The sequence below is a fragment of the Hyperoodon ampullatus genome (assembly GCF_949752795.1).
Source record: "Hyperoodon ampullatus genome assembly, chromosome: 1".
Classification (NCBI taxonomy): domain Eukaryota; kingdom Metazoa; phylum Chordata; class Mammalia; order Artiodactyla; family Ziphiidae; genus Hyperoodon; species Hyperoodon ampullatus.
In genome coordinates, this window is record NC_136914.1 from 1,469,455 (window position 1) to 1,493,871 (window position 24,417).

The 24,417-nt window shown below is 43.5% G+C and overlaps 1 protein-coding gene across 1 annotated transcript in view; it reads left to right on the forward strand.

Moving 5' to 3' along the window:
• Positions 1-5,748: 5,748 nt before the first annotated feature.
• RNF175 (ring finger protein 175) overlaps positions 5,749-24,417 on the forward strand; it is a gene marked incomplete at both ends in the record, with an annotated part of 79,219 nt that continues 60,550 nt past the window's right edge. Inside the window, 3 exon segments of the mRNA XM_079711013.1 lie at positions 5,749-5,799; positions 16,536-16,573; positions 19,323-19,464. Coding sequence (XP_079567139.1) covers positions 5,749-5,799; positions 16,536-16,573; positions 19,323-19,464 — 231 coding nt within the window.

Sequence of the window (24,417 nt, forward strand, 5' to 3'; positions counted from 1 at the left end):
GAATCCATTCTGAGTTTATTTTTGTGTATGGTGTTAGGGAGAGTTCTAATGTCATTCTTTTACATGTAGTTGTCCAGTTTTCCCAGCACCACTTATTGAAGAGACTGTCTTTTCTCCATTGTATATCTTTGCCTCCTTTGTCATAGATTAGTTGACAATAGGTGTGTGGGTTTATCTCTCAGCTTTCTATCTGGTTCCATTGATCTATGTTTCTGTTTTTGTGCCACTACCATATTGGCTTGATTACTGTAGCTTTGTAGTATAGTCTGAAGTCAGGGAGTCTGATTCCTCCAGCTCCGCTTTTTTCCCTCATGACTGCTTTTGCTATTTGGGGTCTCTTGTGTCTCCATACAAATTTTAAGATGTTTTGTTCTAGTTCCATAAAAAATGCCATTGGTAACTTGATAGGGATTGCATTGATTCTGTAGATTGCATTGGGTAGTATAGTCATTTTCACAATATTGATTCTTCCAATCCAAGAACATGGTATATCTCTCCATCTGTTGGTATCATCTTTAATTTCTTTCATCAGTGTCTTATAGTTTTCTGCATACAGGTCTTTTGTCTCCCTAGGTAGGTTTATTCCTAGGTATTTTATTCTTTTTGTTGCAGTGGTAAATGGGAGTGTTTCCATAATTTCTCTTTCAGATTTTTCATCATTAGTGTATAGGAATGCCAGAGATTTCTGTGTATTAATTTTGTATCCTGCAACTTTACCAAATTCATTGATTAGCTCTAGTAGTTTTCTGGTGGCATCTTTAGGATTCTCTATGTATAGTATCATGTCATCTGCAAACAGTGACAGTTTTACTTCTTCTTTTCCAATTTGTATTCCTTTTATTTCTTTTTCTTCTCTGATTGCCGTGGCTAGGACTTCCAAAACTATGTTGAATAATAGTGGTGAGAGTGGACATCCTTGTCTTGTTCCTGATCCTAGAGGAAATGCTTTCAGTTTTTCACCATTGAGAATGATGTTTGCTGTGGGTTTGTCGTATATGGCCTTGATTATGTTGAGGTAGGTTCCCTCTATGGCCACTCTCTGGAGAGTTTTTATCATAAGTGGGTGTTGTATTTTGTCAAAAGCTTTTTCTGCATCTATTGAGATGATCATATGGTTTTTATGTTAATGTTAATAATGTTAACATTGTGTATGTGTTCATGTTAATATGTTAATATGTTAATATTAACAATGTTAATATGGTGCATCACATTGATTGACTTGCATATATTGAAGAATCCATGCATCCCAAGGATAAATCCCACTTGATCATGGTGTATGATCCTTTTAATGTGTTGTTGGATTCTGTTTGCTAGTATTTTGTTGAGGATTTTTGCATCTATATTTATCAGTGATATTGGTCTGTAATTTTCTTTTATTGTAGTATCTTTGTCTGATTTTGGTATCAGGGTGATGGTGGCCTCATAGAATGAGTTTGGGAGTGTTCCTTCCTCTGCAATTTTTTGGAAGAGTTTGAGAAGGATAGGTGTTAGCTTTTCTCTAAATGTTTGATAGAATTCACCTGTGAAGCCTTCTGGTCCTGGACTTTTGTTTGTTGGAAGATTTTTAATCACAGTTTCAATTTCATTACTTGTGATTGGTCTGTTCATATCTTCTGTTTCTTCCTGGTTCAGTCTTGGAAGGTTATACCTTTCTAAGAATTTGTCCATTTCTTCCAGGTTGTCCATTTTATTGGCATAGAGTTGCTTGTAGTAGTCTCTTAGGATGCTTTGTATTTCTGCAGTGTTTGTTGTAACTTCTCCTTTTTCATTTCTAATTTTATCAATTTGAGTCATCTCCCTCTTTTTCTTGATGAGTCTGGTTAATGGTTTATCAATTTTGTTTATCTTCTCAAAGAACCAGCTTTTAGTTTTATTGATCCTTGCTATTGTTTTCTTTGTTTCTATTTCTATTTCTTTGTTTCTATTTCTATTTATTTCTGCTCTGATCTTTATGATTTCTTTCCTTCTGCTAACTTTGGGTTTTGTTTGTTCTTCTTTCTCTAGTTCCTTCAGGTGTAAGGTTAGATTGTTTATTTGAGATTTTTCTTGTTTCTTGAGGTAGGCTTGTATAGCTATAAACTTCCCTCTTAGAACTTCTTTTGATGCATCCCATAGGTTTTGGATCATCGTGTTTTCATTGTCATTTGTCTCTAGGTATTTTTTGATTTCCTCTTTGATTTCTTCAGTGATCTCTTGGTTATTTAGTAATGTATGGTTTAGCCTCCCTATGTTTGTGTTTTCCACGTTTTTTTCCCTATAATTCATTTCTAATCTCATAGTGTTGTGGTCAGAAAAGGTGCTTGATATGATTTCAATTTTCTTAAATTTACTGAGGCCTGATTTGTGACCCAAGTTGTGACCTATCCTGGATAATGTTCCATGCGCACTTGAGAAGAAAGTGTAATCTGTTGTTTTCGGATGGAATGTCCTTTAAATATCAATTAAATCTATCTGGTCTACTGTGTCATTTAAAGCTTCTGTTTCCTTATTTATTTTCATTTTGGATGATCTGTCCATTGGGGTAAGTGAGATGTTAAAGTCCCCCACTATTGTGTTACTGTAGATTTCCTCTTTTATAGTTGTTAGCAGTTGCCTTATGTATTGAGGTGCTCCTATATTGGGTGCATATATATTTGTAATTGTTATATCTTCTTCTTGGATTGATCCCCTGATCATTATGTAATTTCCTTCCTTGTCTCTTGTAACATTCTTTATTTTCAAGTCTATTTTATCTGATAATGAGAATTGATACTCCAGCTTTTTTTTTTTTTTGATTTCCATTTGCATGGAATATCTTTTTCCATCTCCTCACTTTCAGTCTGAATGTGTCCCTAGGTCTGAAGTGGGTCTCTTGTAGACAGCATATATATGGCTCTTGTTTTTGTATCCATTCAGTGAGACTGTGTCTTTTGGTTGTAACATTTAATCCATTCACGTTTAAGGTAATTATCGATATGTAGGTTTCTATTACCATTTTCTTAATTGTTTTGGGGTTTTTTTGTAGGTCCTTTTCTTCTCTTGTGTTTCCCACTTAGAGAAGTTCCTTTAGCATTTGTTGTAGAGCTGGTTTGGTGGTGCTGAATTCTCTTAGCTTTTGCTTGTCTGTAAAGCTTTTGATTTCTCCATCAAATCTGAATGAGATCCTTGCCGGGTAGAGTAATCTTGGTTCCTTTTCATCACTTTAAGTATATCATGCCACTCCCTTCTGGCTTGTAGAGTTTCTGCTGAGAAATCAGCTGTTAACCTTATGGGAATTCCTTTGTATATTATTTGTCATTTTTCCCTTGCTGCTTTTAATAATTTTTCTTTGTCTTCGATTTTTGCCAATTTGATTACTATGTTTCTTGGTGTGTTTCTCCCTGGATTTATCCTGTATGGGACTCTCTGCACTTCCTGGAGTTGGGTGGCTATTTCCTTTCCCATATTAGGGAAGTTTTCAACTATAATCTCTTCAAATATTTTCTCTGGTCCTTTCTCTGTCTCTTCTCCTTCTGGGACCCCTATAATGTGACTGTTGTTGCGTTTAATGTTGTCCCAGATGTCTCTTAGGTGGTCTTCATTTCTTTGTGTGTGTGTGTGTGTGTGTGTGTGTGTGTGTGTGTGTGTGTGTTATGCGGGCCTCTCACTCTTGTGGCCTCTCCCGTTGCAGAGCACAGGCTCCAGACGCGGAGGCTCAGCGACCATGGCTTATGGGCTCAGCCACTCTGCAGTATGTGGGATCTTCCCAGACCGGGGCACAAACCCGTGTCCCCTGCATTGGCAGGCAGACTCTCAACCACTGAGCCACCAGGGAAGCCCTGTCTTCATTTCTTTTCATTCGTTTTTGTTTATTCTGTTCCACAGCAGTGAATTCCACCATTCTGTCTTCCAGGTCACTTATCCGTTCTTCTGCCTCAGTTATTCTGCTATTGGTTCCTTCTAGTGTAGTTTTCATTTCAGTTATTTTATTGTTCATCTCTGTTTGTTTGTTCTTTAATTCTTCTAGGTCTTTGTTAAACATTTCTTGCATCTTCTCGATCTTTTCCTCCATTCTTTTTCTGAGGTCCTGGATCATCGTCACTATCATTATTCTGAATTCTTTTTCTGGAAGGTTGCCTATCTCCAGTTCATTTAGTTGTTTTTCTGGGGTTTTATCTTGTTCCTTCATCTGGTACATAGCCCTCTGCCTTTTCACCTTGTCTATCTTTCTGTGAATGTGGTTTTTGTTCTACAGGCTGCAGGGTTGTAGTTCTTCTTACTTCTGCTGTCTGTCCTCTCAGCTTGCTTCTTTTTAATGGCAACTTTCCATTGTACAGAAATTTTACTTTTTTTTTTTTTTTTGCGGTACGTGGGGCTCTCACTGTTGTGACCTCTCCCATTGCAGAGCACAGGCTCCGGACACAGAGGCTCAGCGGCCATGCCTCACAGGCCCAGCTGCTCCATGGCATGTGGGATCTTCCCGGACTGGGGCACAAGCCCGTGTCCCCTGCTTTGGCAGGCAGACTCGAAAAAACTGCGCCACCAGGGAAGCCCAGAAATTTTACATTTTAACGTAGACTAACTTATGAATCTTTTCCTTCATGGTTTGGTCTTCTTGACTCTTGTTTAATATATCTTTACTATATTGAGATGACAAAGATATTCTTTTAAATTGTCTTCTTAAAGTTTTGCTTTTTAAACCATCTGTTTGTCTTGTTATGCTGTAACTTTTTTCACATGGATAAGCTAATTACTACCCAGTCCATCCTTTCGCTGCTGATTTGCCATTTTTCTCATAAAAATAGTTCCTGTCAATGCATGTGTCCATTTGGAGTCTTTCTGTTCCGTCCCATGGGTCTATTTCTCTCTTCCTGTACAATATACCATATTTGTCTATCTAGTCTTGACTCCACCTTGTTTTTCAAGCACCTTTATGACATTATCTCATTTCTTCTCTTACATCATTACAATCACCTCGGGACTCTAGACCAGGAGAGGATGGGGGTAGCAGACTGGGGCTAACATGCTGAAGAAATTACAGCTAAACAACAGGACTAAAGTTCATCTTTTCCCCATCGATGACGGAGTCAGCTGCCAACCATTCGATTTGGGAAACAAAGTTGAAAATTACATGGGCTGGACCCAGAAGACAAGAGTTCGGGTGATCTCCCAGGGGAAGGCCCAGGTCCTGGAGGAGCACAGCGGTGAAGGGGCTCTGCATTCTCCCACAGTGGAGTTTCCCTCCTTTGTCATCTGTGCAGGGGCCGATGGGACTCTACCAGGGAGCTGTCCCACCTGACTGAGGCTGCAGATAACTGAGGAGGAAGGGTCAGGGGGCTGGGCAGGCAGCAGAGGGTCAGTCTCTGGGCATGTGGACCATCACCTGAACTCTTGTCTTCTGATAAACCCTTCTGAGGGAGAGAACTGAGGAGAAAACGACCTCGTTCGTCCTCGCTCCTCTCTCGTCTCCACTGCTCACTCTTAGACTCCCTACATCTTATCCTTCCTGTAGCCTGGTAACAGAGCCGCTGGGTCCAGCCCAGAGCACGGGAAGGGGGAAGGGGCACAGGACGTTTCACTAGCCATGGCGGCTGATGGAATGGCTACACTGTAGAGGGTCCCGAGACCCAGAGGGTCTCCTCAGTGGTGATGGTGACCATCATGTGCGTCCCTGCTCTGCAGGAGGCTCCCCGTGCTGGTACCGGGACCGCACTGCCTGGGGCTGGGCATCTGGGCAGCCTCCACCCGCGGACTCGGAGACCCTCGGCAGCAGCTGTGTGTGCCAGAGGTATGGCCGCGGGGGCGACGTTGGGGCTGGGGGCGTCCCCCCAGCATGAGCAAGTACCGGGCATGGGGTGCGGGTGTGGGGGGACATCGGGCTGGGGTCCCAAGGCCTGCACAGATAGGTCTCCAGGGTCCCGTGCCAGCACCCGGTGTGAACTGGCCAGGGATGGAGGGAGGGATGACCTTCTGGAAAATGCTGTCTCTTCGCCCCGCCCCGCCCCACCCCAGGAGGCTGAGCTCCTCCCCATTTCCCTCTCTGCCTCTTTCCTTTTCTTCTCCCCTTCCTTCTCCCCTTCCCCTGTTTTCCTCCTCCTTCCCTCCATGTCTCCCCACCCACTCTGTCTGTTCCAGCGTGAGCCTTCTGCTCAGCCCTCTCCATTCCCTGCCCTCCGTGCTGGCTGCACCCCTCTCTCCTCCTTGCTCCCTGGCAGAACCGGGTGAAGGCCGAGGCACTGGAGGAGGACAGCTGAGGAATGATGGATGTACATCAGGCTCGACTCTATGGTTCTCACTCTGGAGCAAGCGTCAGAGCCACTTGGAGGGCTGGTTAAAAAGTAGATGTAGATCAATTGCTGGGCTCTGCCCCCAGGGTCTCCAAGCCTCACCTCTGGGGTAGGGCCTGACCATTTGCAATCTAACCAGTTCCCAGGGGGTGCTACTGCTCGAGCTTTGAGAATCACTGGGCTAGCACGTTCTTCCTCCTGCTGGTGGTGATTTCAAACCCAATCGTTCATTTATTTTTCATTCATAGGACAATTCTTAGGTCATGACCAGGTACTGGGAACTGGGCTGGGTGGGTGGGGAAGAATACAATTAGAGGTGGGCCTTTCCTCTCGGAGCTCACATCCTGGAAGGAAAGTAAAACTAGGACACAAATAACTCATTGAGGGGAGGAAGAAATTACTGAACCAAAACAGGTTCACGTGAAGCTTTGTAGGATTTCTAAGAAACAAGGGATTGCTCCTGGCAGCGGGGATGGGCAAGGCTGGTGGGGGGCATGGCATTTTTAGCTGGTCCTTGGAGGATGGGTGAGATCTGGCCTTGTGGCCATGAGGGGAATGGAAATTCTAAAAGGAGGGAACAGCAGTACCAAATTGCTTGGAGGTGAAGAACAGTGTTGGGGGATGGAGACCCTGGGGAAAGGGGAGAGGGAGGAGTACTCACTGTGACCCTGGTAGAAATCCAGGGTTCATGAAGGCTTGTAGTGAAAGATAAGGGAGAGAGCTAGGCTGCTGCAAGCCTCATGTCCCGCACTATGCATTTGGGAGTTTGTCTCCAAAATGGAGAAGCTCTAAGGAAACTCCATGGCTTCCTTGCTGGTTTCAAACCCGGATCATCCAGAGAGAGTTATGGATGAAGACCTCTGCACACCAGGAGGGGCAGAAGACTGGCAAGGGTCACTTTTGCTGCTGCCGTTTGCTCTCCCTTAAGTCTGACATCACTGTCTTGCTGTCGCCCTCAGGAGACATGGTCCCTCTGTTAACTGGGAGGGACCCACAGCTTTCTCCTTAGCCCCAAAGGCAGAGCTGTGTGGTCCAGGGACCAGAAGCCAAGGTGTCACCTGAGAGTTATTTAGAAGTGAGAGTCTGAGTCCCCACCCCAGACGTACTGAATTAAAATCTGCATTTTAACCAGACCCCTGGGTGACTGCACATCAAAGTTTGAGAAGTGCTGGTTTAAACCAGACTTTATAAGAGCCGGGGATAACTAAAGAAAAAGAGATAGGGTTACGGAGCACCCAGTAAAAATTTACTAACCCCCCTATATATTATATCACCCTCTCACTCTAAACCTCACCCTGTTTTATTTTCCTTCATCGCCATTGCCACCTGAAGTAGTCTATTTGTGTATTTGTTTCTCTAAGAGCCTCCATCACCTCCCAAGGTCCAAGAGAGCAGGCACTTCACCTGCTTTACTAGCTACTAGGTTTCCAGCACGGAAAATAGTCTGGCAAATGGCAGGACGTCAAGAAATATTCACTGAAAGAATGAATGAGTGGACGAATGAGCAAACAACCCCATGACCTGGGACGCAGTCTGCGCAGCTCCCAGCCAACCTCTCTGTGGCAGAGGTCCGCCCCATTCCCCACCATCCTCCTCCCCCCAGATCAGCGGCACCCCTGGGGTCTGCTGAGCCAGCTAACCTCACGTGCTTTTGAGATGCCTCAAAGTTGGGGTGCAAGAGAGCAGAGAGTGTGGATTCATGTGTTCCCTCCTCTGCTTGACTGAGGTCTGCTTTGCAGGCTCTATCGTCCCCCGAGAAGACCCACTTCTGCCTCACGGCCCTCCCATCCCCTCTGTGCACAGGAATATTGTCCTCCTCCTGTAAAACGAATTCCTTATCGCTGGACACCGCGCTCCAAACCTAACACCCTTCCCTCCCGCTCACGTGTGCCCCAGGGACATCAGTAGTTTGAGTTCACTGTTCTGCTTTTGCCACTCGTTTTAGCAAGATTCTTCTATCGGATGGATTGTCATGAGGGAAGGGTTGAAAGGGAAAGGTAGCAGCTGGGGTGAGAAAGGATAAGAACAGACACCAGTGGGGGTTCATTGGTGGGGGGTGGCCCAGCCCTGCCCTCCTGCAGATTCAGACACAGAAATAGTCATCAGTGACGGTGCAGGGCAGCAAGTGTTCATGGGCCAAACCTGAAGGGCTTCCTGGAGGACGTGGGTCCAGGGCAACCCACAGGGAGGCTGGGGGTGCAGAAAAAGCATTCAGGAGACGGAAGGTTCTGCTCCGTTGGAGCAGAGGGTGTGCAGGGGCAGTGGACGGAAGTGAGGCCAGAAAGAGACACGAGGCCTCGTGAGGGACATTAACAAGGGTGGCCAGGGGGATGCTAATGTGATCAGGTGGCTTTGGATAAGATCACCTCACTGTTTGAAGAGGGGAAAGGCGAAGGCAAGGGCCCCGGGAGGAGTGGAGCGCCCTGGTGCCTGGTTCCATCTCCATCTCCTTCCCCGCCCCCCATCTAGAGTCAGGACCCCTCCCCCACCACCGGTTATGCTTTATCACACATTGTGCTTATTTTCTTCTAGGATTTACTCCATTAGGTAATTGTTTTGTTTATTTGTTTATTGTCCACGCTTTCTGTCGCACACAAGCCTCCATTCATGAGAACAGAACCTCGTCTGTCTTATTCTCCATTGTATGCCAGCCCCACCCAGTGCCTGGCACACAGGAGGTGGTCAATAAATATTTGTTGAATGAATGAAAACAGGGATGGTACAGAGGCCATAGAGGTGGAAAGAAGTTGTTTGCGAGGTCTTTAGAGGTAGTGTCAATGGGAGCGTGACAGGCTGGAGGCGGAGGGTTAGATCAACAATGGTGCCCCAGGTTTCTGCTTTGAGCGATTGGGTAGATGGGACATGGGGCTATTGGGGGAGGTGGGAGGCGCTGAAATGGGAGCAGTTTGGGTGAAATTAATGTATTCAGTTTGGGGCAGGTTGAGTTCGTGTGCCTGAGGGACATCCAGGTGGATTTGTGTAGGAGTCACTTCAGTAGAAGAATCCAGAACTCAAAAGTGAGATTTGGCTTAAAAGGAGAGGAGAGGTCGATTGGAATGATGATGCAGGGATAGGAAGAAAAGGGCTTGGCAACTGACAGACAAGGAGAAGGGGCGAGTAAACACGACTGCTTGATTTCTTTTAAGTGATGTGTTCATGTAGAATACATTCAATATAGACAGATATAAAAAAAGAAGTCAAGATCCAGCACCACCCATGGGTCATGGTTACATTTTGGTAACTGTTCTGGATCTCTCTCTCTTCTGGATGTCTCTGTTCTTCATTCTATATAACTGCACATTTACACCGATAGGCTCATATTATACACAACTGTTTTGGGAGCATGCATTTTTTCTTAACCATACGTCATGGAAATATTTCTGCGGTGATAGATACAGCTCCGCCCCATCCTTTTAAAGAGCTACATGGATTTCCTTTGCAGAGAGATACCATAACTCATTAACTGATCCCCCACACACTGACACATAGATTGTTGCCACTTTTGCAATATTATAAATAAAATTACATGAACACCTGTGTCATCCTTCCTTGTCTCTTCATTTCCTGAGAGAATATTCCTAGAACATTCCACACTAGAACAGACAAACACTTACAATTTTGATATGGGTTGCCAAATTTCTCTCCAGAGAAACTGTCTTAATGTACATCCACACGTGACATGCGTGAGAGGGCTATTTTCACCCTTTTCATTCTCTTCGATGAAAATTATACCTTGTTGTTATGGGAATTTTTTCTTTTTATTGTTAATTTTTATTAAAGTTTTGTACATCCCAAATTAAAAACTCATACATAATTCTGTAAGACTTAAAACAAACAAAAAAAGCACCCCCACTTTCACTCACCTTTCCCCATTCCTGATTTCCACTCCCCAGAGGCAACAATTTTCAACCCTTCCACCCATTTTTTCTGGTATGTGTTCCATATTTTCAATAACATGATCATGCGGCATTTCTTGATTTTTAGTCACTGGTGTTATCTGATTGATTCCCTACTGTGGATGATGAGAACTATCCTCTCTCCCACCAGCCTGTCCACCCGACCCCCACTGCTTTCCTTTCTTCCATCCTCTCAGTTTAGTTACATCACACATCTTGGCTAAGTCTTCACTCACTGCCTACGTCAGCGACTCAGGTGAATACTAGTCACTCCCCGGCGGGTCGCTACACATGCACTCTGTACTATTCTGCTTTCCCTGGAGTTTCATGTTCTGGTTTCCTTAGTTTTCTGTGTACCAGTCACCATTCATCCCCAAATCCACTACTGGAATTGTATGGATCTTCTCAACGTGCCAGAACACACTGGCTGATCTCTCAGCTTCATCTTTTTCTTGGAGATGCACTTGGTGAAACCCCCCATGCCTGGTCCAGTCTAGGCTGGCCGCATCCCCAGTCTGAGGCCCAGACACCAGTCCTGGATCCCCCTCCACCGTCCTCCTGGGGCGTCCCTTCACCTGGAGGGGACTCTCCTGGTTGCACCCCTCTTTCCTGGAAATCCAGTTTTTCTCTTTCTCAATTTACTCTGTTGTTTTAGTCGAGCCTCCTGAGACAGGACACATGGGAGATGAATGTTTTTGAAATGTTGCATGTCCATAAATATCTTCATTCTGCTTCCAGACTTGATTGGTAGTTTGTCTATAGAAGTAATTTTCCCTTGGAAGTTTGAACACTTTGTTCTGCTCTCTTTGTAACTTGTGGAGATGGTGTTCAGGGGTCAGTGTCATCCTGAGTTTTGATCCTTTACATTTGACCTGCATTTTCTCTCTGAATAGGCTCTTCCTTCTGAACCACAATTTTCAAATTTCCAAATGGTGTGACTTGACACGTCTCTTTTATCATTTATTGTGCTGGGCACCTGGTGAGTCCTTTCATTTGAAAACAGATGTCTTTCAATCCTTGGGAATTTTCTTGTAGAATTTCTTTTAAATTTCTTACTCTCAGCTATCTTGTTCTCTTGTTCTGGAACTACTCTATTTTGGATTTGAGATTTCCTGGCCAGATTCTCTAATTTTCGTATATTTTCTTTCTTGTTTTCCATCTCCTTTGGTGGTTTTGGTTATTCTTTCTGAGGGAGTTTCATAATTTATCTTCAACTTTTCCATTAGATTTTTAATTTCTGTTCTCAAATTTTTCATTTCTAAGAGCTTTTGTTTGTTTCCATTTTTAAAGCCTGGGATCCTTGTCATCATTGCAGAACCCTTTCCTGACTCAAGGACTTGGTGATCTTTGGCCATCTGTTTATATTTAAGGGGAGACACTAAAACACTGTTCAGAAGCTCCCATAAGCAGAGAGAACTTGCTGACAGGCAGGCTGCGCTGGAAGGGGACCTACCTGGGCCTTTTCACGGGAAGAATAATGACGGTCCATATCTGTAAGTTTTTTCTCTAGTCCTGGATGGTTTTACAAAGAGTCCTCTGGTCTTCCATGTGCTGCCTGGCAGCCAGCATCCCCAGCCAAGTGGCAGGCCCACATCTGATAGGCCCAGGGCAAGAGTACAAATAAAGTCCCACATGCCACACGTCTGAAGATTATAAGCCAAGCTGCTCTGCCAGGCTTGCCTGCAGGGTCCACCCGGGACCTGTGCAGCCTGCTTGACCCAGAGCTTACAGGGGTCATGCCCTCCCCACCCACCCCGCTGCTTGCAAACCGGAGTGTATAAAGACCTGCTGGGGCTGGACATGCGTGTATCCATTTCCCAGAGCTGCCATAACAATAGGAATTTACTGGAGAGATAAATTGGGAGATTCGGATGACATACAGACACTACTATATATAAAATAGATAACTAATAAGGACCTAGTATATAGCACAGGGAACTCTACTCAGTACTCTGTAATGGCCTATATGGGAAAAGAATCTGAAAAAGAATAGATACATGTATATGTATGACTGAATCACCGTGCTGTACACCTGAAACTAACACAACATTGTAAATCAACTGTACTCTGATAAAAATTATTTTAAAAATACAGAAAATAAAAGAAATATTGACAGAAAAGGGAAAAAAATTAGAAATTTACTCTTTCACAGTTCTGGAGGCCAGAAGTCCATAACCTGCATATAGGCAGGGCCATGATCCCTCCAAAGACCCTAGGGTGAATCCTTCTTTGCCTCTTCCAGCCTCGGGGGACTCCAAGTGTCTTTGGCTTATAACTGCTTATCTTCGGTCTCTGCCTCTGTCTTCACGTGGCCTCCTCCTGCATGTTTCGCCTCTGTGCTTATGTGTCTCTGGGTGTCAAATCTCCCTCTGACTTTCTCTTATACGGACACCAGCCGTTGGCTTTAAGGCCCACTGTAAATCCTGGATGATACCATCCCAAGATCCTTAACTTGATCACATCTGCAAAGACTCTATTTCCAAATAAGATCACAGTCATGGATACCAGAGGTTAGGAATTGGCCATATCTTTGGGATGGGGTGGCAGACGTGGAGGCACATAGTTCAACCGACTGCAGCACGGAAACCAGGGAGGAGGACTGGTCCCATCAGACGCCTCAAGGACCCGGGGTAGGAAGGGCCCCCCCGCACACCTTACTTCGTCACTTCTCAGACTTAGGATTTCCAGGCTGTTCCTAGCTCCTTCCAAACTAACCCCACCTCAGTGGAGGGAGAGACGCAGTGCGGTTACAAGGGGGACCCCATCTGCTTAGACACCAGCTTCGGATGGCCTGGGCGGGTGGGCAAATTAAAAACTCTATGTCTGATTTCCCAGGGCTGGGGCTGTTCTTTATTTCCACGCTTCTCCCTCAACCCACCTGAGGGCCTCCACCCTACACCAGCCCTCTTCCGTCAATTTCTACTCAACCAGCAACAAAACTTTCAAAATATTTTCTTAAGAGTTAGTTAGAAAAGACAAAAAAAGTTTTTGTGTTTCCAGGTTTGAGATGCACAGGGCCTTGTAGAGCAAGGCAATGCCCGTGGGGCCTGATAGAGGATGGGGCTGGGATCCCTCCTCCAGACACAGGCTTTCAATGCTCCCACCCTCCCTCCGAGCTCCTGGGCCTCTGAGCCCCGTCCAATTGCCCTAGGGGTGGGGTGCGGGGGAGAAGGACACAAAGCCTCCCACCACTCTTAACTGAACCTTCTGTTTTCACCCAGCTGCACCCACACTTCCAGAAGTGCTAGGACCCCTCCACCTCTCAGCCTTCCCAAGGGTCTTTAGCACAATCAGTCTTCTTTCACAAAGGCTTTTCCAAAGTTTTTACTAGTGAGTTGAAACAACTTTTCATAAATGAGCCATTTTTATTTGTATTTTATGAATTTCTTGTTCATGTGCCTTGCCCTTTGGAAATGTTTTGTCTGTTTTGGATTAAATTGTAAAAGCTCTTTTTCTCTTCAGGTTATTCACTTCTTGCCTTCACATATGTTGTATCTTCTCCAGTTTAATTTGTCTTTCAAATATAGGTGATCTAACGTATTTGATTTTTATGTCCTCAAAATTCATCAATTTTTTTACTTTACAATTTCTGGGCTCCACGTCATACTTAGAAATGCCTTCTTCACTGCGTGATTATTAAAATATTTACCCATGTTTACTTCTAGACCTTTTAAGATTTTCCTTTTTACATTTAAATATTTGATCCTTCTGAAGCCGGGTATGGATCCGGCTTTACATTTTTCCCAAATGACTAGCTAATGGTCTCAGCACCATTTATTGAACAATCCATTTCTTTCTCACTGATTTCTCACTGCTTATCTTATGTAGTTGGGTCTGTTCCTGGCCTCTGTGTTCTGTTCACTCATCTGTCTTCTTTTTCCTGGGCCAGTAATGCTTTCAATTAATTTCTATGGCTGTATTGTAGATTTCAGTGGCTGATAGGCCAAGTCTTTACTCTTCTTCTGAATTTTCCTGGCTATCCTTATGTTTATCTTTCAGATAAGCATAAGTCTTAGCGTCATTTCAATTTCCAAAATAAATTCTCTTAAGATCCCAGTTGCGCTTACATACCAGAAAAAAATTGTCGAAAAGTAGATTCCACCCTAGAAAAAAATATTGTACTATAGGGAACTATTACTAGGAAAGAGATGTCTCTAAGCGTATCATTATCATTTCCATCATCATCATAGTTTGCTTTTTCCCTAGGAAATAAGAATATTGTTTCAATATCACCTGATCTAAGGAAGTCCTTAACTGTATCCAATATTTAGCAGAAATCTTTTCAGCTATAATTTCCACTCCCTAAGCTTTCCTGGTCTTCTGTAGAATAATTTATCATACTTCTTTTAAAATGACTTGAGAAACAGACTAAAAGATATAGAAAACAAACTAGTGGTTACCCAAGTGGAAAGGGAGGTGGGAGGGCAAATTAGGGGTGTGGGATTAAGAGATACAAACTACTCTGTATAAAATAGATAAGCAACAAGGTTATACTGTATAGCACAGAGAATTATAGCATTATCTTGTAATAACTTTTAATGGAGTATAATCTATAAAATACTGAATCACTATGCTGTACACCTGAAACTAATATAATATGGTAAATCAACTATACTTCAATGAAAAAAAAAAGGGCTTAGAATCTGATAGATAGTTACACATTTATGCCCAGGGCTATATTGCTTGTAAAAGTCAAAGGGAATTTATCCTCTCACCAAAAAACCCAGTTCCCTGTTATAAGGTTATCTCAACAAAAAGCACTGTGAATCCAAAGATCTTGAATAGCAAAAGGAAAAGGACCCAGGGAGTCTTTGGTTACAACTTTTACTGAGATAACTGGCCCTTGGATGAAGCACCTTCTTACAAAACTCTCATCTATTGTCTTATTTATACTCACAGTACTCCAGTGAAGTAGACAAGAGCAGCTTTTATGTCAATCTCCAGTCTCTAAGAAGGAAATGGAGACAAACACAGGTTGGTGATGTGCCCTGGGTCACCCAAAGCCCCAGTCAGCTCGATGTTTAGTGCTGGGTGGTGCTGGGTGGCTGCATGGCTCAGGGCTCCAAGCCCATCCAGTGTTTTCTCCCCCAAAGCAGATGTCAGACGAGTGGGCCCTATCAAGACAAAGGAGGGGACTCGGGTACCGCTCTTCCCTGAGGGCTGCCACTAAGGTTTTGCTCCTGGAAATCAGCCTTGAGCCCAGGTGCTGTGACCTCCATTTGGATATCAGGGACCACCTGGTGGGACCACCAGTGGGCAGAGAGCCCAGGAGAAGCTGCCAGCATCCCCTGCTGCCTCACCCACTTCCTCTCCTGGCATCATCCAGCCAGCCCTCGCGTTGTGCAGATACAGCCCAAGCCTCTGCTTAGCTGTATCGCCTGGAGCTTTCAACTCTCTTATAGGGGAACCCCTCCAGCCTCTGACCAAGGCATAGGTGTTTTATGGAACCTGTTGACCTCAAGTCAGAGAAAGCCTAGCCTGAAATATGGATGGCGCTGTTTCTTTCCATCTGTCAGAATTGCTTATGCCATTTGAAGAAAACAAAGGGAAAAAAAGCTGGTAACGTCAGATTTGTGTAACAGACGCTTTATTTGCCTTCTCTTCTTTGCCATCATTAGGGATTTTTAGCTTTTGATGCCCCTGGACTAGAGATTAAGCAGCCTGTGTTCTCCATGAAGGTTATACGATGATGTCTTTTCGAAGATTGGCCTTAAAGGCTTCAAATGACCCAATGTAGTGGATTAGTAGTGACCAACGGAAGGCAGGCAGCATGTGGGAACACTCTGTAGATCAGCCTAAAGCACTTCCTGGGGATGGTCTCTATGCTCTCCCGCTCAGTGTGCAAGGGCAAGGCCACATTACCCCCCATCCCTGGGGTCAGGGTTTAAATTAAATTAACAGGAGGACACAAAAATGCTGCAAACAAGTAGCTGGTCAGCTCTGACTCTAAAACCTTGAACTTGGAGATGATATTTACTCACTGGCATCATTTAAGACACCAGCAAAACAGATGTTTTTTAGAGGTTCTCCAACTCACAGATAGTATACCAGAAGCCAGGGTAACATTGCCCATTAGGCGGCCACTCCCTACAACCCTGACTGAATTGCCAAACAAAACCACAGGAATGGATGGGGCCTCATCTGGTTCTCTGACCTTAGACAGAAGAATCAAGTATTTATTAATAGTGACCTGATTACTGTTTTGTTTAGGGTGTGTATGTGTATGTGTGTTTTTGTTCCATAAGCAAATATTTTATTAGCACTTTCATCCTAAATTATTCCAGTACTAAGAAACATCACTCTTTTTCATGGTTTGGGTTTCTCATGTAATGCTGTAAAATACAAGCTAAGAAAACAAGAAAAATTTGAGAAGGGCCCTTTTTATGTTTTTCAGATCTCTCACACAAAGCTTTCTGCAGATGATGAGTGGAAGTAAGTGATTTGTATTTTTTTATAGCTGATATACTAAAAATTAGACTTCCATCTTAACAGTTTGAGAAATTAAATGAAGCCATCATTTTATTTATAAATTTCCCAGGATAGAAGGTGGGTTAGCATGGTCATGTGTGCACAGTGATTTTATAAACCAAAACCACAGGGATTTCATCTGTTTTCTGCAGTAGGCTCCATGCAGTCCCACAAATGCATATGTCCCTCAATACATGTCCTTATATGTCCTTGTCCTCTGAGGCACAAGACACATCTGGTTTTCTTTATAGGCTGTTTCTCCTGTGCTATGGTACCTACTGTGGGACCATTGGACCGCTATGGGCACCAAATGAAATAAAAGTGAAATGTTCCTCCTTTTTTGCATTATGGTTATCAATTATGAATGTATTCCTAATCAAAGTAGAAATAGTTCTTACATTTGTACACTACTTTATACTTCCCAAAGTACTTCCACATAGGTTAACCATCTGAGATGCATTTTACTGTACATGCACAAAATAGATTAATGTCATAAAGTATATTTTGTTTGATATCTATGCAAGCCCTATTTTACACTGATGATAAATTCACTCTTCTATCTACATGGCCTAAGTTGAAGTCCACTCATTACAGAGAATATTAAATAGTTATTTGGGATTTGGGGCTGTAAAAACTATAACTAAGTGCTTGTACCCTTTTATTTTTTTTGCACTTCCCATTTCTTCAGAAGAATGAATATATTTTTTAAAGAGCTTCTAGAAATCATTCTCGGCTCCTAAGCTCAGCTTCCAACACAGAAACTAATAGCCATGTAATTTTATTCAGGTTGCTTACCTGATGCAGATTTCAGCTTCTTCGTTTGATAAATGAAGGGGTCTCAGTACATCTATGGCACCTCCCAGCACTAACATCCTCAGATTCTATCGCAGAAAAGTTGAACTCAAGCAGGAATATTTATGAGGGTCTGTGGGCTCATTTTTGTGCATTCTCCAGCAGGGGGCACCCCTGGGATTTGGATGGGGCTCTTACTGAGGCAGCTCTGTAGACTTGCTGGTAAAGACAAAGACTCAACCCAGGTACACAACAAGTGCCTTTAAAAGGTCACAGAATGTTACCCTGGAGTGCTTTCTGATCAGTGCTCTAACTAAATATATATTGTGACCAGTCATAAGTGGACACTGAGAGATTTTGTGACCGATGGTTCCCCACTTGGGGTGAAAGATAATGCTAACCAATATTTATAAAATAATTGATTGGCAAGATTCATACTTTTCCCCCTTTTCCCTAATCTTGATCCCGGACTGCTCTCTCCTCTAGGCCAGTGAATCCCAATCTTGGCTGCACCTTAAAATCACACAGGGAACTTTAAAAATTACTGATGCCTGGATCCCATCCTGGAAATCTCTATCGGTTTGCTCAGGCTGCCATAGCAAAGCACCACAGACTGGGTGCTGTAACAACAGAAATCTATTTTCTCACAGACTGGAGGCTAGAAGTCTAAGATCCAGAGGTCGGCAGGCTTTGGTTTCTTCTAAAGCCTCTCTCCTTGGCTTGCAGGTGGCCACCTTCTCCTTGTGTCTTCACATGGTCTTCCCTGTGGCAGTCTGTGCCCTCACATATAAGGACACCAGTCATGTTGGATTAGGACCCGTCCTAACGACCTTATTTACCTTAATTGCCTCCTTAAAGACCCCCTCTTCAAACACAGTCACATTCTGAGGTCCTAGGGGTTAGGACTTCAACATATGAATTTTGAGGGGAACCAGTTCAGCCCAGAACACCCAGCAATGCTCACTTCATTGATCTGGGGTCCAGCCTGGGCACTGTGATTTTTAAAAGCTCCCCAGTGATTTCCAACTCACAGACCAGGTCAAGAGCCCCTGCTCTAGATTCTCTTAGAGACCACTTCTGCTGTAGGAAGTTAAACCAGATGACCTAATATTTTAGTGGTTTTCTCTACCATTGTATAAAATTAAGAGTCCAACTAAACACTGAAGCATTTAGCCATCCTCTGAATGTTTGTGCCTAAGATAATACTTAGGCCTCTTCTTTCTCCTTATAATGAAAATGATTTATACAACTCAGGAGTCTTCTGTAACCCCGCGGATAATATTCTCTTCACAGGCACCATCTGCAGGATATCCTTGTACTTGAGAATGTTAGCAATTACTTGAAATTACCAATATTTGACTGGGGTTTTTTTTTACTTTCAAAAATGGCAATTTCATATGATTCAACCTAACAGCAATTATTATTCCTCATATAGGTACAAATAAAATGTATATTTGCTTTACAGTTTTAGACCAATCCTGCGAGGTACAGAGGGATCATTATTTGAGATTGGCAAATGAGGAAACTGAGGCTCAGATAGAATAAGTGACTTTCCCAAGGCGATCCACGTTGCAGATCAGGGGCTAGAACCCAGGTCTTCCCAGGGCCCTTCAGTGAGCTTTTGGCCCCATCACTTTCCTTGAAAGGACAAGGCTGAGGCCAAAAGCACGTGGGAAAGCTAAGGGCGGAGAGGAATTGGTTTTGCTGACAAACTCAGCCTCCTTCTCTCCACTGTCCCTTCCCCAAGCCCAGGGCAAAGGGAGGAACCAAGAAGGACTTTGGAAAACTTTGTAAACAAAGCTTCAAAAACCCTACCTTTGAAATTCTCAGTTGCTTCTTATGAGTCCCACCTATTTGTCTTGTTCTGCTAAATGTGCCGGAGTTGAGGGATTTTTCAGCTGACCTCCTTTGCTGGTTCCAGCCTGCAGCAGCAGAGGGTGTACAGGATGCACCGGGGCCATGAGTCCACGCACATGGAGATGATCTTCATCTTCCTCTGTGCCCTGGTCATCGCCCAGATAGTGCTGGTGCAGTGGAGACAGAAGCGTGGTCATTCCTACAGTGTGAGTCACCCCGGGGGCCGCTGGGAGCCTGCTCCTCTTCCCACCGCATCCCTCCTTTGTCACCACTTTGAAGGAAATGGTTTGGTTTCAGTTGGTGGCTCTCAGCCCAGTACAGTTTTGCTCTCGGAAGCAACATCTGGAAACATCTGTGATGGTCACGTCTTAGCGGGAGGGGAGAGGGGATAGAAGCTGCTACTGGAATGTAGTGGGTAGAGGCCATGGATGCCGCTGAAAATACACAGGACAGCTCCTCGTGACAAAAATGTCAATAGTGCCAAGATTGAGAAACCCTGGTTTACGTAAAACCCAATTTTCCTTTGGGCCATGAGCTACTTCTGCCAGTGGCCCAGGACAGGAGGATTAGGAATGGCAGAAACAAAAGACTGAGTCTGTCTAACTTTGCTTCATTAGCAATAAACTGTCTTGGCGTTGATGGTTTCCATATCCAAGGAAGCGTGATAAGGTAGACACTGCACTGACCTTGGCCACACAGAGCGGGATCCTGTTGTCACAGACCAATCCCACCCAAGCACGCCCACTGAAGCCTTCCCATCTCATGGCCTCAGAGTCATACCCCGGGCTTGCTGGACCTGAGACCAGGCTACTGCAATGTGGAAAGCAGTGGTGCTCACATCCTAGGGTGCATCAGAATCACCTGGCGGGCTCCTTAACTCAGATTCCCAGGTCCCACCCCCAGAGTTTTTGATTCAATAGGGGCCAAATAATTTGCACATCGAACAAGTTCCCAGGTGGTACTGATGTTACTGGTCCTGGGACCGCATGCTGAGAACCAATGGTTTAGACCTGAGTATGGCCTGAGTGGAGAAACGTTGCAGAGGAGAAAGGTCCTCAATTAATGCTCTCCATGGTTCGGGTCTTGGACCGGTCGGTCGTTGTATAAGAAGACTTGCCTGTGACATATGAAGGGCTGGCTTAGACCAGTATTTTATTTTCTTTTTACCCATCATAAATATTACTTCCTACATAGCATGGGATCTAAAGGAATTCTTTTGAGTTCCCTATAATATTTAAATTTAGGTAATTTTGAACATTTATTTAGAAAGGGGAATCTTGGGGGGAGGAGTTTGTTTTTTAAGCAAAGGCATCCATGTGCTACCATGTCACCATTGTCTTGTCAATTAAAATGAACACCCTCTATATTCCACTTGGACAAATTTTCTTCAATGAAGGAGATGAGAATAAAACCTCATTAGTTATCTTATATCAAAGAAAAGCCCCTTAAATATACGGTTTCCTTATCTTCAAAATGGAAATAACTAACATAGAATTTCTAGAGTCCTTAAGAAGAAACCTGGCTTTTTAATGAAAAGGTTCATAGCCCTGTTCCATCCTTCCTTTATAACTGTTAATTACCTCTGGATTAGATTTTTTTGGCCGTTTCCATGATGACACAGATGTGGATTTTACATAGAAAGAAATCCCCCTTGAAAGGAAACATCACATGAGCCAACTGACTTGTACTGTGTCCCACCACTCCTCCGCCATTTTTATTTGATGATTTTTGAGGTACTTATGCCAAAAAGAATATGTCCTTGTCTTGTATTTGACGAAGTTGCTCATGTGTCAACTCTCTGAAGCAAATGCATCCATGTGCTGCCATGTCACCATTGCCTTGTCAATTAAAATGAACACCCTCTATATTCCACTTGGACAAATTTTCTTCACTGCGTCCGTCAATGTGGAGTTCACACACTGGCTATACCACAGATACACCTGCCCATGAGTCAGTGGCCCCTTGAAGGCTTGTTGCCATTGGAGGTTCCGACCCTTGGTGGCTCAGGCTACAACTGTTGGTTAGCTGGAGTGGTCTCCCAAGTTGTTTCCTGTTGCTCACTACACGAGTTGTACTGCCTAGAACGCCTCTCCAGGGACGTTGCTTTTGACTGTGCTCCACTCCCCCCCAAACTAGACTCCCTTCGTCACCCCACTTTTCCCTGAGGTTCCTGTTTCTGTCTCCTTCTGTCACACAGCTGTGCTATTTTATGGCTACCCAGAGGGCCTCTGTGGTCCTAAGGATACCTTGGAGGTAACCAGGTGACTGTGATCATGGCATCTCTTAAGATGACCCAGTCTGGCACTTTGACAAAGCCAGGAGTCTAAAGATGCCCTTAGGGGTCAAGGACAGATATGGGTCTCATTGGAACTGTGGAGCCATTGGAACTGTTCTGGGTTGGCTCATAGATACAGCTGAAGATACAGTGGAGTATTCTCTACTCCTTTGCCCATCTGTCCATCTATTACTGTATTGCCCCAAAGGAACAGGTGGAGTAGCCGCCTTCCCCTGCATGTCTCTGAGGACAATCTTTAGCTCAAGGTGAGAGCCAGCACGTGAGGCTGAGCTTTCCCCATGCTGCAGCTTTGACTTTGCCCTATGCTGTGCATCCCTACTTGGAGGTTCACTACAAGAGCCAACATCAGAACTCAGCCATTTCAGGAACTCTTGGTGACATCTGCAAACACTGGGCCTGGAAACGGTTCCCAGAGCACCAGTAGCTGATTCCAGCACTGGTTTCCAGCTTTTTTTATTGTGCTCTGCATGAATGGTATCCAAAAACCTGAACCTAATACACTGCTCAGTTTAATATCTTTGGGATGGAATTTGCTGAACAAGTTTCCACAAAAGCTGACCTAAATAGCCTTATCATCCAAAAATAACCTAACTTTTAACTTGTTTCTCTTGTCATTTAAGATTATGTAGGACCTACCAGTGCTAGAGCTTTGAACATGTTCATGAGGTTCCTGGCTCTTTTCTTTTTTTATTTTATTTTTTTTTAATTTTTACATCTTTTTTTTAACATCTTTATTGGATATAAATGCTTACAATGTTGTGTTAGTTTCTGCTGTATAACAAAGTGAATCAACTATACGTATACATATATCCCCATATCCCCTTCCTCTTGTGTCTCCCTCCCACCCTCACTATCCCACCCCTCTAGGTGGTCACAAAGCACTGAGCTGATCTCCCTATGCTATGCGGCTGCTTCCCACTAGCTATGTATTTTACATTTGGTAGTGTATATAGGTCCATGCCACTCACTCACTCCGTCCCAGCTTACCCTTCCCCCTCCTTGTGTCCTCAAGTCCATTCTCTATGTCTATATCTTTATTCCTGTCCTGTCCTTAGTTTCTTCAGAACCTTTTCTTTTTTTTTAGATTCCATATATATGTGTTAGCATACAATATTTCTTTTTCTCTTTCTGACTTACTTCACTCTGTATGACAGACCCTAGGTCAATCCACCTCACTACAAATAACTGTTTCGTTTCTTTTTATGGCTGAGTAATATTCCATTGTGTATATATGGGCAACATCTTCTTTATCCATTCATTTCTTGATGGACACTTAGGTTGCTTCCATGTCCTGGTTATTGTAAATAGTGCTGCAATGAACATTAAGTACATGACTTTTTGTTTTGTTTTGTTTTCTTTTTTGTTGTTGTTGTTGTTTATTAGTTTCTGCTTTATAACAAACTGAATCAGTTATACATATACATCTGTTCCCATATCCCTTCCCTCTTGTGTCTCCCTCCCTCCCACCCTCCCTATCCCACCCCTCCAGGCGGTCACAAAGCACCGAGCTGATCTCCCTGTGCTATGCGGCTGCTTCTCACTATCTATCTACCTTACGTTTGGTAGTGTATATATGTCTATGCCTCTCGCTTGCTTTGTCACAGCTTACCCTTCCCCCTCCCCATATCCTCAAGTCCATTCTCAAGTAGGTCTGTGTCTTTATTCCTGTTTTACCCCTAGGATCTTCATGACTTTTTTTTTTCTTAAATTCCATATACATGTGTTAGCATATGGTATTTGTCTTTCTCTTTCTGACTTACTTCACTCTGTATGACAGACTCTAGGTCTATCCACCTCATTACAGATAGCTCAATTTCACTTCTTTTCATGGCTGAGTAATATTCCATTGTATATATGTGCCACATCTTCTTTATCCATTCATCCGATGATGGACACTTAGGTTGTTTCCATCTCCAGGCTATTGTGAATAGAGCTGCAATGAACATTTTGGTACATGTCTCTTTTTGAATTATGGTTTTCTCAGGGTATATGCCCAGTAGTGGGATTGCTGTGCCATATGGTAGTTCTATTTTCAGTTTTCTAAGGAACTTCCATACTGTTCTCCATAGTGGCTGTATCAATTTACATTCCTACCAACAGTGCAAGAGGGTTACCTTTTCTCCGCACCCTCTCCAGCATTTATTGTTTGTAGATTTTTTGATGATGGCCATTCTGACCATTGTGAGGTGATACCTCATTGTAGTTTCATTTGCATTTCTCTAATGACTACTGATGTTGAGCATCGTTTCATGTGTTTGTTGGCAATCTGTATATCTTCTTTGGAGAAATGTCTATTTAGGTCTTCTGCCCATTTTTGCATTAGGTTGTTTGTTTTTTTGATATTGAGCTACATGAGCTGCTTGTATATTTTGGAGATTAAGCCTTTGTCAGTTGCTTCATTTGCAAATATTTTCTCCCATTCTGAGGGTTGTCTTTTCGTCTTGTTTTTGGTTTCCTTTGCTATGCAAAAGCTTCTAAGTTACATTAGGTCCCATTTGTTTATTTTTGTTTTTATTTCCATTTCTCTAGGAGGCGGGTCAAAAGGATCTTGCTGTGGTCTATATTATAGAGTGTTCTGCCTATGTTTTCCTCTACTAGTTTTATAGTGTCTGGCCTTACATTTAGGTCTTTAATCCATTTTGAGTTTATTTTTCTGTATGGTGTTAGGGAATGTTTTAATTTCATTCTTTCACATGTAGCTGTCCAGTTTTCCCAACACCACTTATTGAAGAGGCTGTCTTTTCTCCTTTATACATTCTTGCCTCCTTTATCAAAGATAAGGTGACCATATGTGCATGGGTTTATCTCTGGGCTTTCTATCCTGTTCCATTGATCTATATTTCTGTTTTTGTGCCAGTACCAT